Source organism: Delphinus delphis, chromosome 13, assembly GCF_949987515.2.
Source record: "Delphinus delphis chromosome 13, mDelDel1.2, whole genome shotgun sequence".
NCBI lineage: Eukaryota > Metazoa > Chordata > Mammalia > Artiodactyla > Delphinidae > Delphinus > Delphinus delphis.
The window spans coordinates 25,333,215-25,345,802 of record NC_082695.1 but is presented as its reverse complement, the minus strand read 5'-3'; the positions used below and the strand labels follow the sequence as shown (position 1 = coordinate 25,345,802).

The 12,588-nt window shown below is 54.0% G+C and overlaps 2 protein-coding genes across 2 annotated transcripts; both read left to right on the top strand.

Annotated features, from left to right (window-relative positions):
* The first annotated feature begins 1,505 nt into the window (after nucleotides 1–1,505).
* LOC132436426 (glutathione S-transferase theta-2-like) lies at nucleotides 1,506–2,987 on the top strand. Its single transcript, XM_060029314.1, has 6 exons — nucleotides 1,506–1,617; nucleotides 1,701–1,788; nucleotides 1,907–1,985; nucleotides 2,361–2,510; nucleotides 2,593–2,699; nucleotides 2,981–2,987. Exons 1-6 carry the CDS (start codon nucleotides 1,506–1,508, stop codon nucleotides 2,985–2,987), a joined length of 543 nt encoding a protein of 180 aa, XP_059885297.1.
* Nucleotides 2,988–3,593: 606 nt separating this feature from the next.
* LOC132436425 (glutathione S-transferase theta-4) lies at nucleotides 3,594–11,142 on the top strand. Its single transcript, XM_060029313.1, has 5 exons — nucleotides 3,594–3,705; nucleotides 4,787–4,874; nucleotides 8,843–8,993; nucleotides 9,655–9,831; nucleotides 10,945–11,142. Exons 1-5 carry the CDS (start codon nucleotides 3,594–3,596, stop codon nucleotides 11,140–11,142), a joined length of 726 nt encoding a protein of 241 aa, XP_059885296.1.
* The last annotated feature ends 1,446 nt before the right edge of the window (nucleotides 11,143–12,588 follow it).

Here is a 12,588-nt window from a genome sequence, read left to right as displayed (position 1 = left end):
TCAACAGATTTATTTGCTTATAGGTGGGGTGGGACAGGGAAGGGAGGGCAGTCGCCCAGGGCTCCTTACATGAGAAAGAAGGAAAGAGTTGAAGGGAAGGAGGAGAGAAAGAGAAAAAAAGGAGGAAGGGAGGGAGGAAGGAAGGAAGGAAAAAGAGAGGAAATCAAGAAAGAAAGAAAGAAAGAAAGAAAGAGGAAATCCAGAAAGAAAGAAAGAGAAAGGAAGAGGGAGGAAGGAGAAACAGAAGGAAGGAAAGAAGAAAGAAAGGTAGAAGAAATCCGGAAAGAAAGAAAAGAAAGGAAGGAAGAAAGAAAGGAAATCAAGAAAGAAAGAAAGGAGGAAGGGAGGAAGGAAGGAAGGAAAGAAGAAATAAAAAGGAAATCCAGAAAGAAAGAAAAGAAAAGAAGGGAGGAAGGGAGGGAGGGGCTTCCCTGGTGGCGCAGTAGTTAAGAATCCTCCTGCCAATGTAGGGGACATGGGTTCGATCCCTGGTCCGGGAAAATCCCACATGTGGCAGAGCAACTAAGCCCGTGCGCCACAACTACTGAAGCCCGTGTGCCTAGAGCCCACGCTCTGCAACAAGAGAAGCCACCACAATGAGAAGCTCGCGCACAGCAAAGAAGAGTAGCTCCCACTCGCCACAACTAGAGAAAGCCTACCCGCGGCAACGAAGAACCAACGCAGCCAAAAATTTAAAAAAGTAAATAAATTTATAAAAAGACAGAAAGAAAGAAAGGAAACCTCTGGTCCTGTGCTGTGTGCACCAGGATGAGAGATTCGATGGAGGCAGGGCTGAGTCTGGAGGCTGGTGAGGCTGCCAGGCCATCGGGGTCTTGGTTGTGGGGTAAGAGGTGCAGGAGGTGGAGGGACAGCACTTGGTGATGGAGGGTCTGGCCTGAGCCCAAGGGGCGGGGGTTTGGGGGGCACACGAGGAGGGCAGAGGGTGGTCCCAGTAGGAAGTTGGGATAGTTACTCAGGGGTGGGGTGCGCATGGGAGTGTCTGTGTGTGTGCTTCTGTGTGTGTGTGTGTGTGTGTGTGTGTGTGTGTGTGAGAGACTGTATGTGCATGACTCTGTGAGTGTGTGGGGTTGTGTGTGGGGGGTGTGCGTGGCACAGGCATGGTGGAAGGGAAGACAGAAATCCTTAAGAACCTGACATATGCGTCGCAGCGGACTTGAAGGACAGTGAAAGCTGTCTAGACTGAAGGGAAGCCGGGGTGGGGGTGGGGGTGGGGGTGGGGAGGTGGCCCCCCCAGCTGAAGAGAGCAGGGGTGGGAGTGTCCATCAGCTTGCACTGCCCCATGAAGGTGGAGGAGGACCAGGCTGGGGACCCTGCTTTTGAAAAACCAGTGACCGGCCCCTCACAGGGGACAGAGGCCACAAGGTGTGATGGCTTGGCTGGGTGCCCAGCCAGTTGTGGAGGGAGTAGGCTTCAGGGAGGGGCATGGATCAGACCATGGGCCCCATTTTGGAGGCCTGAGTAGAGGGCCGATGGGAAGCACGGGGATGGTGCTTGAGCTCTTTCTGGACCTGTACTCACCCCCTTGCCGTGCCATCTACATTTTCACCAGGAAGAACAGCATCCCCTTTGAGATGCACCCTGTGGAGCTGGCACAGGGTGAGCAGAGCTAGGTGGGCTCCACGGAGGGGCGCCCAGGGGCCAGACCCTGCGCTGAGCCTCCTCTGCTCTCTGCCCCCCAGGGGAGCACCTGAAACCTGAATTCCTGAAGGTGAACCCCCTGGAGAAGGTGCCTGCCCTCAGGGATGGGGACTTTCTGGTGGCCGAGAGGTAAGGTGCCCTGGGTCTGGGGCTCATTGCTGGGCGGAGGCAGAAGGAGGCAGACAGAAAGCTGGTAGCCCCTGGCTTGAAGATCTTTCCAGACTGCTGGGCCCCTTCCTCCTTTCAGCGAATCCAGCTCAGAGGGCTGGGAGCTGGACCAGGGGGCTGCTTTGGGGCTAAAGCTGGGAGCTTCAGAGTGGAAGGGGGTGTAGGCCACCCCCTAGGCCTGGACAACCTGGATGCAACCGGGGAAGACCCAGGCTTGTGGGGAGCCCCTCCCCAGATGTCTGAACATGTCCTTTCAGAGTCACAGGAGCTGGGCAGCCCTGGGGCTGCACTGGGCTCTGAATGCCTGTCCCCTGTCCTCACTTTTTGCCCATCACTAATCTATCACAGCTGTCTTTCCCCTGAGCCTGAATGAAACCTCAGAATCCTTCTGAACGCAGAGCCCCAGAGGGCATCGCTGATAAATGGCTGCTGAGGGAGGGGTGAAGAGGAGGTTGAAGAGGCTTGGAGGGCCCCAAGATAAGCTGTCGCCTCTCTTCCCAGCCCAGTCTCTCCTGCCCCACTTCTCCGGGCAGCCTGTGGATGCTGTGCAGCTGCAGCAGCTGTTGGGGAAGCTGACGCGTGCTTTGCAGCACCCGGATCAGGAGGTCCTGGCGGCCAGACCCTTCCTGGCCACTGAGCAGGTCTCCCTGACAGATCTGATGGCATTCACAGAGCTGATGCAGGTGAGGTTCTCCTGCCCACTTGTCCTCTGGGGCTGCTCTGGGCGCAGGCTGAGCCCAGGCCCCAGCTGCCCTGTCTCCCCAGCCCACTGCCGTCGGCTGCGACCTCTTCCAAGACTGGTCCTGGCTTGCTGTGTGGCGAGCCCGTGTGGAGGCCACCCTGGGCCTTGAGCTCGTCCAGGAGGCCCACAGGTGAGTGCTTCAGCCTCGGGAACCCCAAGAGGCCCAGTGGGACCCCCAGCTGGCCCAGAAGCTTGTGCAGAGGGTGAAGGAGCGGCTCCGCTGAGGGTCTGCCACGCCCCTGCGCTCTACCATCTGCAGTAAACACTGTGTGCCCCCAACTCGTGTCCAGCCTCTTTCTGTCCCGGGAAGTGGGCTCTCCCCATTTCCAAATGGTCAGGGGATCTCCTGAAGTCGCGCAGCTCAGAGTGAGCAGCACTCAGGCCCCCACAGTGACCTTCCTCTGCCGCCAGGTGCTGAGTCCAGGTGCTCGGCCTGGCCACAGCCGGTCCCAACCCAGGCTGGAGGTTTCTGGGCTCCTCTGCGTGGCCCCTTGAGTCCCCTGTGGCGTCACCCCAATGCCCTGACAGCCCCCTGGGCTCCTGTTTCTTTCTCCCCACCCGTTTCTAGCCACAGTTCAGGCTAGATTGACCTGTGGATATCCCCGCTCCCTGCTTCTGGAACCCTCCTGGGTTAGTTCTCATCCCATCCTCACTCTGGACCCTGCAACGCCCCTTCGATTACGTTCTGCCATGAAGGCCTGGCCATGGGAGTGCCCACGTGGAAGCCCTTCTCAGACCCGGGCCAGGAGTACAAACGGACACCCCCAGGGAGGGAAAGGGCAAGGTCACAGCCACCCCTGACCCCTTGGCCCCAAGCTACAGGCCTCTCCCCAGCCTGTTCCTGGGTTTCCTCAGAATCTTTGCTGCTGTGAGAATTCCAGGCTTCTCGGCCTCATGAAAACACCAAGTGAACAAGAGGTTCCAGAACGCGGGGGCCTGGGCCTGGGCTGGTGGGCACAGGGCCAGGGCACAGGCTGCATTTTGGTTGAGGCTGGGTGTCTGCCGGCCGCAGCGGGGGCCCAGCATGGGCCTGGAGCTCTACCTGGACCTGCTGTCTGCATCGTGCCGCGCTGTCTACATCTTCGCCAGGAAGAACAGCATCCCTTTCGACTTCCAGTTTGTGGATCTGCTGAAAGGTCGGCATCCGCAGCTGCCCGGGTAGGAAGGCAGGACACAAGGTTGGGGTATTTCTGAGAAGCGGAGACAGAGACAGAGGAGACCCCCACAAAGTCCACAGGGGAAGAAAAGCTTCCCAAGGGAATTGTTGGTGGTGCTCCTGCCCCGCCTGCCTTTGCGGGTCCCCACGGACTCTGCCCCACTGTGAACAGGCTCTTCTGGGGGGAAATGAGAGGAAGAGGGGCGGAGGGACCCCCACCTAGCGCCCCACCTTCTCCTCAAGGGTGCCCAGCACCTCGTCAACTGCAGCACCTGCCAATTAGTTTGGCAGAGGTCGCAGAGGCGCAGGGTTATTCCTCATTTACTTCAATCCACACCCGTTCCCCCGCTCCAAGTGTTCAGACCTGCTCAGGGTGACCCCCAAGCCTGGGTGAGGTCCGTGTCCACACTCTCCATCACCACTCCAAGCAGCTCTAAAACCTCAGCTTGCAGAGGCTGGAGCCTCCAGAACACAGAGGAGGAGACCCGGGAGCCCTGGACATTATCGGGGTGGAAGTAGAGCCCCCTGAAGTGTTTTCAATGGAGGCAGCTGACCAAGGAGGAGTTAAAACTCCCCCCCGACCCCCCCCCCCCCCACACACATAGGGTTCTCTGTTCGGATCACTTGGATTGAGTGCCTATGGGAGGCTCCCTTTTGGATTCCATCTGTGTGCTGGGGCTGGGGCTCCTGTGCTGGCACCTGCCCTGCTCCCCTTAGAGGGGCAGGGGGTCTAGGGGTGGGATCCAGGCCCCTAGGGGATCACAGGCTGATTCACAGGCTGTGGCTTTAGGCCCAGAGTTGGGGGTGAGGGCTGGAGGCCTCCAGCTTCTGTGAGCCATAAAGGTTGTCCTGGTCACGGAGCCTGGGATGGGGGCAGGCGTCCTGACCTGGTCCCTGTTGGGCCGCTGATTTGCCCCCTTACCTGGGGTGAGCCATGGTTTTCCTCTGGGACTCAGTTTCCCTTCTTGTGAAAATGGAGAGAAAGGCATTTCTGCCTCTGGGAGGCCTGGGTCTCTCTTCCCTGGGGTCCCAGCAGCCTCAGACCTTCCTGCACCTCTCAGGTCACCACCACAGCAAGGAGTACATCGAGATCAACCCCCTGAGGAAGCTGCCCAGTCTCAAAGATGGAAAATTTGTCTTATCTGAAAGGTAACGGTCTTCCCTGGCTCTCCCACCATGTGTCTGCTTTTCCTGGGAGAGTCAGTGGCAGCCCTTCTGCTGGTGCCTATTGATTTTTTTTTTTTTTTACTCTGGAAAAGTTCACACATACACTTAAGTAGAGTAAATAGTAAAGAAGAAGGAGTATAACGGACCCACGTACCCACCCCATAGTTCCAACAGTGGTCCACCCAGGGGCCCATTTTGCATCATCTATACTGCACTCTGTTCCCCTGCCTCCTGGCCACTCCATTCCTTCACCTGTAAATGTTTAGGAATGACCTTCTAAGAGATAAAGTCTCTTTAAAAAAAAAAAGCATCACCACAATACCATGATGACACCTAATAAAATTAACAATAATTCCTGTATTTCTTCATATATCCTGTTCATATTCGACAGTCTCTGAATATCTCAGACATATTTTCTTTGCAGTTCGTGCCTTGGAATCAGGGTCCAAATAAGCTGCAAAGAGTGCAACTGATTGATCCACCTCTTCAGTCTCTTTTCATCTCCAGCCCCCTCCACGCCCCACCTTGGACCTTGGACCTCTGCATTTTTGCCATGGTTGAGGAAACCACCTCCTTTGTCCTGTGGAATTTCCGATGGTCTAAATTTTGCTGACTGAATCCTCATGGTGCCGTGTAACATGGCTTTCTGTCCCTTCATTTCCTGTAAATTGGTAGTTGGATCTCAAGGTTTGGTAAGATTCAGGGTTCATTGTTTCTCAGCCTGCTTCACAGGTGGTCTCATAACTTAAAGTATATCTCCCAAGTGGACCATGGAAGTCTGGGTGGCCCAGGGCTAGGTACATTTCTATGACTGCTGTAAGAGGGTACCACCGACTGGCTGGCTTAGAACAACAGAAATGTATTGTCTCATGGCTCTGGGGTAGAAGTCCGAAATCAAGGTGTTGGTAGGGCCATGCTCGCCATGAAGGGGCCAGGAAGGATTTGTCCCAGGTCTCTCCTAGGTTCTGGTAGCCTAGGGTGTTCCTTGTCTGGAAGATGGCCATCTTCTCCCTGTGTCTATTCACATCGCTTTCCCTCTGTGCATGTCTCTGTGTCCAAATATCCCCTTTTTATAAGGACACCAGTCTTTTTAAAAAAGTTTTTTAGCTGCATGGATCTTTGTTGCTGCATGTGGGCTTTCTCTAGTTGCGGTGAGTGGGGGCTACTCTTTGTTGCGGTGCACGGGCTTCTCATTGCGGTGGCTTCTCTTGTTGCGGAGCATGGGCTCTAGGTGCACAGGCTTCAGTAGTTGCAGCACATGGGCTCAGTAGTTGTGGCTCGCAGGTTCTAGAGCACAGACTTAGTAGTTGTCGCGCACGGGTTCAGTTGCTCCGAGGCATGTGGGATCTTCCCGCACCAGGGATCGAACCCATGTCCCCGGCATTGGCAGGCGGATTCTTAACCACTGCGCCACCAGGGGAGTCCCGACACCAGTCATTTTGGATTAGCATCTACTCCAATGACCTCATTTTAACTTGATGACCTCTGTAAAGACCTTCTTTCCAAATAAGGTCACATTTTAAGGTACTGGGTATTAAGACTTCAACATGTCTTTTTTGCGAGACACAATTCAACTCATAACCGTCTGCTTCCTGGCCCCCCAAATTCATGTCCTGCTCATCTGTGAAATACATTCACCTCATCCCAGCATCTCCAAAAGTCATAATCATCCCAGCATCACCTTTAAGTCCAAAATGCCATCCTCTAAATCATCCAAGTCAGGTATGGGTGCGATTCAGGGTTTGATTCATGCTGGGGCAAAATTCCCTTCCATCTATGAACCTGTGAAACCAGACAACAAGTTATCCTGTTTCCAAAGTACAGTGGGGGGGACAGGCATAGGCTAGACATTACCATTCCAAAACAGAGGATAGGAAGGAATAAAAGGCTCGTGCATCCCCGGCAAGTCTGAAACCTGGCAGCACAAATTGCATTCGGTTTTAGGGCTTGAGCATTGTTAAAAATAAAAATTCAACTGCGTAAAATTAAAGATTCAACAATTCATGAACGGAGCAGCATCCCACCTGGAAAGGAGCTCTGATGAGCTGTACAAAATGAAAGGCTTGTTATAGGCAGAAGGAGGCAGGGAAAGGAGGTTTCTAGCAAAGAGCGGATTGTTTTAGTCAAGATCACCTTTCTTTGGGAGAAGCCAGGGGTCTATCAGGCAGATGACCTCACTAGTGCTGGCCAGGTAATTCCAGATTAAGTGGTTCAAGGTCACATTCCTGGGAGAGGCTGAAACTGCAGTTAGGTTAAGGTAATGAGTCTCGGTTTGCTGATGTGGGGCTTAGCACAAGTGACCCCATTTTGGGTCTTTTGTTTCTCTTTAGCTCCATACTCTGTCCTCTGAGCGTATCAGGGTGTTGGCCCCACCTTTTAGAACCAGTACCCCAGGCCTGTGGTGGCGGGACAGCCCTACTGGGCCCTGAGCCTCCCTCTGGGTTATTCTTTCCTCTTCTTGAAGGTTGAATAGTCCCATCTGCCCATTTCACAGAGGTGTCTGACAGCCTTCGTTCATTTCATCCCATCTGTCTCCTTCAGTACAAGCTGTCAGTGTTTCTGCTGAAATGGTCCCTTAGATTCACAAGTCACCTGCCTAATATCTTTACCAAGTGATTATCCAGCCACACCCTTGGTTTTCTCTCCAGAGCAGGGCCCCCACCTCTGCCCTTGGCCTTCTTATTATGCCACCTTCTCATCCTGCTGGTCCTTCCCTCCCACCTCCCAGTCCTGGGCCTTAGAATGGCTGTGAATCCACTACCATCCCCCTTAGACCTTCTCCAAAGACCCACCCTTCCCCCATCCCTCCAGCCTCCTGGCCCCTCTGCCCACAGGTGTCTATTAGGGCACTGAGTGAGGGGCTAAGGACACAAGCCACGCAAGGCAGAAACTCCGCTCAACTAGTTTGAGTTTATTGGGGGACGTGACAAGCCAGGGGAATCTGGACCTGGCTATGGTGGTGCTGATGCTTTCCCCCACCAGCCCACCTACCAGGTTCTCTCAGCATTTTCTCCTATTACCACCACCAGCAACAGCTCTGTAGCCTCATCTTTGAAGCACCTGGTCCTCGCAAAACGAGCAACCCCTCCTTCGTGGGTGATCTGAAGTTCTCAGGAAGGACAGGGATGGGCCCAGTCGAGTCACCTGCTTACTTGTGGGCCTCTCACTGGCCAGGGCACTGGGACCCATGACTGCCAGTCACCCGGGCCAGGATCACTGTTGGTGGAGCGGGTCCCCGCGGGAAAAGTGGGGGAAAGAGTGCTGGCCAGACAAAAGGCCAGATGCCAATTCCAGGGTCATCCCAGGGACTGTGATGTGGGCTGGGCCCTGTCTGCCAGGAGGTGAGGCTCCTCCGGTCACCGTAAGCTCTGATTCACCCTGGGGGCAGGGGCTGTCAGAGAACGTGCTGGTGTGTGTGGTCCCCGCTTGGTATCCGAGCTCTCAGTGTGGGAGCCGGGAGGGCTGAAGGCAGGGAATAAGCGTTGAGGACCATAACCTCCAGGTGCAGGATCAAGAGACATGGAAGGTGTGGCGGTGGGGGCAGTGGGCAGTGGGCATGGACAGAGCAGTGCAGGCCATCTCTGGCTGTCCCTGACCTCTCCCCACCCAGCCCGCACCCTCTCCCCGTCACTCATGGGTTCTGCTTTCTCCAGATTTCCCGCGCCCCCTCTTACCCCGTGTTTCCCTACGTGTTGTGCCCTGTCTGGACTGCCCTTCCTGATGCCATCCACCAACTCCCACCTGCCCCGCAGGGCCCCTCCCTGCCCTCGCTGATGGGGGCGGACTGACTGCCTTTCCCGGGCCCCTTGGGGCTCATCCTCCTCCAGGTGGGATGTCAGTGCCTAGAGCCCACCTGTGGCTGGAGGGCCCACATTGGGCCCAGGCCCGCTGGATGGTTCGTGTAGAGGGTTGGGGAGGCCAGAGGAGCGCCCTGACTGTCCTCTCTGCAGTGTGGCCATCCTTTTCTACCTGTGCCGCAAGTACAGCGCGCCCTCGCACTGGTACCCGCCAGACCTGCACACGCGCGCCCGCGTGGACGAGTTCATGGCCTGGCAGCACACAGCCCTTCAGCTGCCCATGAACAAGATACTCTGGATCAAGGTGAGCAGGGCCACAGCGGGGGCTCAAGCAAGTGTCCCTCCCTCCCTGAGCCTCATTTCCACAGCTCCCTTTCCTGCCTGCCTTACAGAGCTGTGGGGAGTGTGAACCACTGAGTAGGAAAGAGCCTTAGAAAGACAAGGTGAGGGGTGCCCAGGAGGGGCTGGTATCACTGGAGCCAGGATAAGAGTCAAGACGTTTCATTCCAAACTAGAAAATATCACAGTTGGGAATTCCCTGGTGGTCCAGAGGTTAGGACTTGGAACTGTCACTGCTGTGGCCCAGGTTAAATCCCTGGTCAGGGAACTGAGATCCCACAAGCCATGCAGCAAAACACTCCCGCCCCCCAAAAAAACACCCCAGAGTCAAAGGGCCCATAAAGGCTACCAAATTTGAAGATGACAAATAACCAGTACATGTGTCCCTACTTCTTATCCTATGCCTGTGACAGATATCAGTAATCAATCATAGGATTCTTTCCTGCTGGGACTTCAAATCCTTCTGAACAAGGGCCCCAGGCAACTTCTACCAACCAGAACTGCTAAAAGAGGCGACACCACTTTACATCCTTGGTACTGTCCACCACCTCTCTAGCAGAAAAGGGTACTGAGACCTGGAGGGTCAGATATGGCCTCCTCTCCCTCCCCTCCCCTCCCCTGGCCAGCTGCTGATCCCGATGATCACGGGTGAGGAAGTTCCAGCTGAGAAGACGGAGCAGGTGCTGGCAGAGGTGACTAACAACCTGAAGCTCTTCGAGGAAAAGTTTCTGCAGGAGAAGATGTTCATCACCGGGGACAACATCTCCCTGGCCGACTTGGTAGCCCTGGTGGAGATGATGCAGGTGTGCGGTGGGGTGACGGGGGGATGGAGCCTGGACAGAGGAGGGACTCCTCTGTGACCATAACTTTCAGAAAGGCTGGTGAACGGGGAGATATGGGGACTGTGGGAGCCACGCCTGGGTGTCTGGCCTTGACCCGGGGGCCACAGGAAACACAGGTTTTGAATCGGGGAGGATCGTGGTCATTCATGCTTCACCAAGAGTCCTCTGTGGGGGCAGGAGCTGGAGGGCCAGCATGGGACAAGGAGAAGAACACAGTGTTTCTTGGTCAGTCGGCCAGGATCCTGGATGCCTCCTCCTCCCGCTGGACTCTCCGGAAATTGTCCAGAGGTTTCCAAAGTGTCCTTCCAGCCAAAGTGCCTCTTTTCCAGAGCTCCAGACAGATAGTTGTACAGAGCAGCTCCCTGGCTCTGGGTCTGAGGGGCATCCGCTGTGCATGGGGGGACACACGTGGGTGTGGGGCGGCATTTATGTGGTTTCTGTGTGCAGGGGAGGGTGACCAGTTCTGACCTAGCTGGTGTGCAGGATGCTGTTGAGACCCTGGCCAGTATGCAAAGTGGCCCTGGTCAGTGTGCAGTGTGGACCAGCACCGGGAAAAAAACATTCCAATCTTTCCGTCCCAGGTGGTGCAGTCCCCTCAGTTTCACCCCCCCACCCCTTAAATTTCATTCACAACCCCCCAAACATCTTGTGTGCATGTTTCTTAGGCTGCCTGATGGCTTTCTCGTCCCCGCCCCTGTGCTTGATCACAGAGGGAGGTTCAACCGGGGGGAAAAATAACTGAATTCCTCCCACCCTCATCTGGGGACAAGGGGTTTCCCTGGAAGAGGGCAGGACCCCTGGGAGGTTTCACGCTGGAGAAGTGGGAAGCCCTGGGCCAGGGGTCCCTTAGAGAGGGATTCAGGAGCCTTGGAGCAAGACCAGCGACTGAGAGCCCCCAGGGATCTTCCATCCCCACCCACATGTGTTACATGGCCTGCAACCCCTGACCAGGCCTCAGGGGTTAGCCAGCTCACTGTCCACAGGGACAGATGGGGAGAGCCCTGCAGCTGTAGGAGGGACGCAGGTGGGGCTGGTCCACAGGCTGACCATGCCTACCTCTCTGTCTCTCCACAGCCCATGGCGGGCAACCATAACGTCTTCCTCAACAGCTCCAAGCTGGCCGAGTGGCGCATGAGGGTGGAGCTGGCCATCGGCTCCGACCTCTTCTGGGAGGCCCACGACCGGCTGGTGAAGTTGGCGGAATGGGACTGCTCCACTCTGGATCCGATGGTCAAGGAGAGGATCTGCGATTTGCTGCAGAAGTTCACGTAGTAGCAGCCCAGCCTGCGGGCCTGGCCAGCTCAGCCCCCGGCGCCTCCTACCTTAGGGGAGACGCTGAAAATCACTGTTTTTCAGTGAACTGGAACAACCGCCACGGTTGCTGAGCCTGGGACACACATCTGATGTGGTGGGTCTGGGGGGCGGTCACGAGTCCCCCCAGCTTCCAAAAAGAATTTGAAAATTAAAGGTTAAACATGATTAAACTGTCAATAATAAGAGTTGAGACTTCAGTGCTCTACTTTCACTAATGGATAAAATAGTGAGACCGAAGATCCCCAAGGAAATGGATGATTGAGCAACACCCTAAACCAATCGGCCTGCCAACTACGCATAGCACCGCACCCACAACACGGAATACACGTTCTTCTCAAGGGCACACGTAGTATTCTCCAGGTTAGACCCTTTTTGAAGCCATAAAATAAATCCCAAGAAATTTAAACAGATTGAAATCACAGTGTGTGTTTCTGAACACAGTGGAATGAAATGAGAAATCAACAACAGAAGGAAAACTAGAAGATGAAGTATCTGGAAATTAAACAATCCATTTTTAAACAACCAGTGGATCAAAGAAGAAATCACAAGGGAAATTAGAAAGTACTTTGAACAAATGAAAACAAAAACACACCCAAACTTTTGGGATGCAGCAGAAGCAGGGCTGTGAAGCAAATTTATAGCTGTAAAGGCATACAGATCTCAAATCACAACCATCAGAAGAAAAGAAATAATAAAGATTCCAGTGGAGATAAATGAAATAGAGAAGAGAAAAACAGTAGAGAAGATCAATGAAACAAAAACTGGATTTTTGAAAAGGCTGTCTCTCGTGCTGTAGTTTTCAGCAAGACCCTGGATCAAACTTCACTCACAACACTCAGGTTGTGCTTTTTTTTTTTTTTCCTTTCAGCAGACAGTTACCATTTTTTTGTTGTTGCTGAGAATAATTAAGAACTACTCAGCAAATTTCAGGTATACCATGCAGTGCTGTTAACTATAGTCACCATGCTGTGCATTAGATCTCCATAACTTATTTATCTGGGGTATTCAAAACTTTATACCCTTTGACCAATATGTTGCCATTTCCCCCCTCCCCCTCCAGCCCCTGGTAACCACCATCTACTCTCTGCTTGTTAGAGTTCCACTTTTTTTAGATTCCACACAGCATAAGTGAGATCAGGCAGTATTTGTCTTTCTGGGCCTGTCTTATTTCACTTAGCGTAATGACCTCCAGCTTCATCCATGTTGTTGCAAATGACAAGATTTCCTTCTTTTTAAAGGCTAGATGAAAGATTCCTCTGTATGTGTCAGTGTATATTCTCCAATTTGTCTTTATCCATTCACCCCTTAACAGACGCTTAGGTTGTTTCCATATCTTGGCTATTGTGAATAATGCTGCAATGAACATGGGATTACAGATATCTCTTCCAGATCCTGTTTTCATTT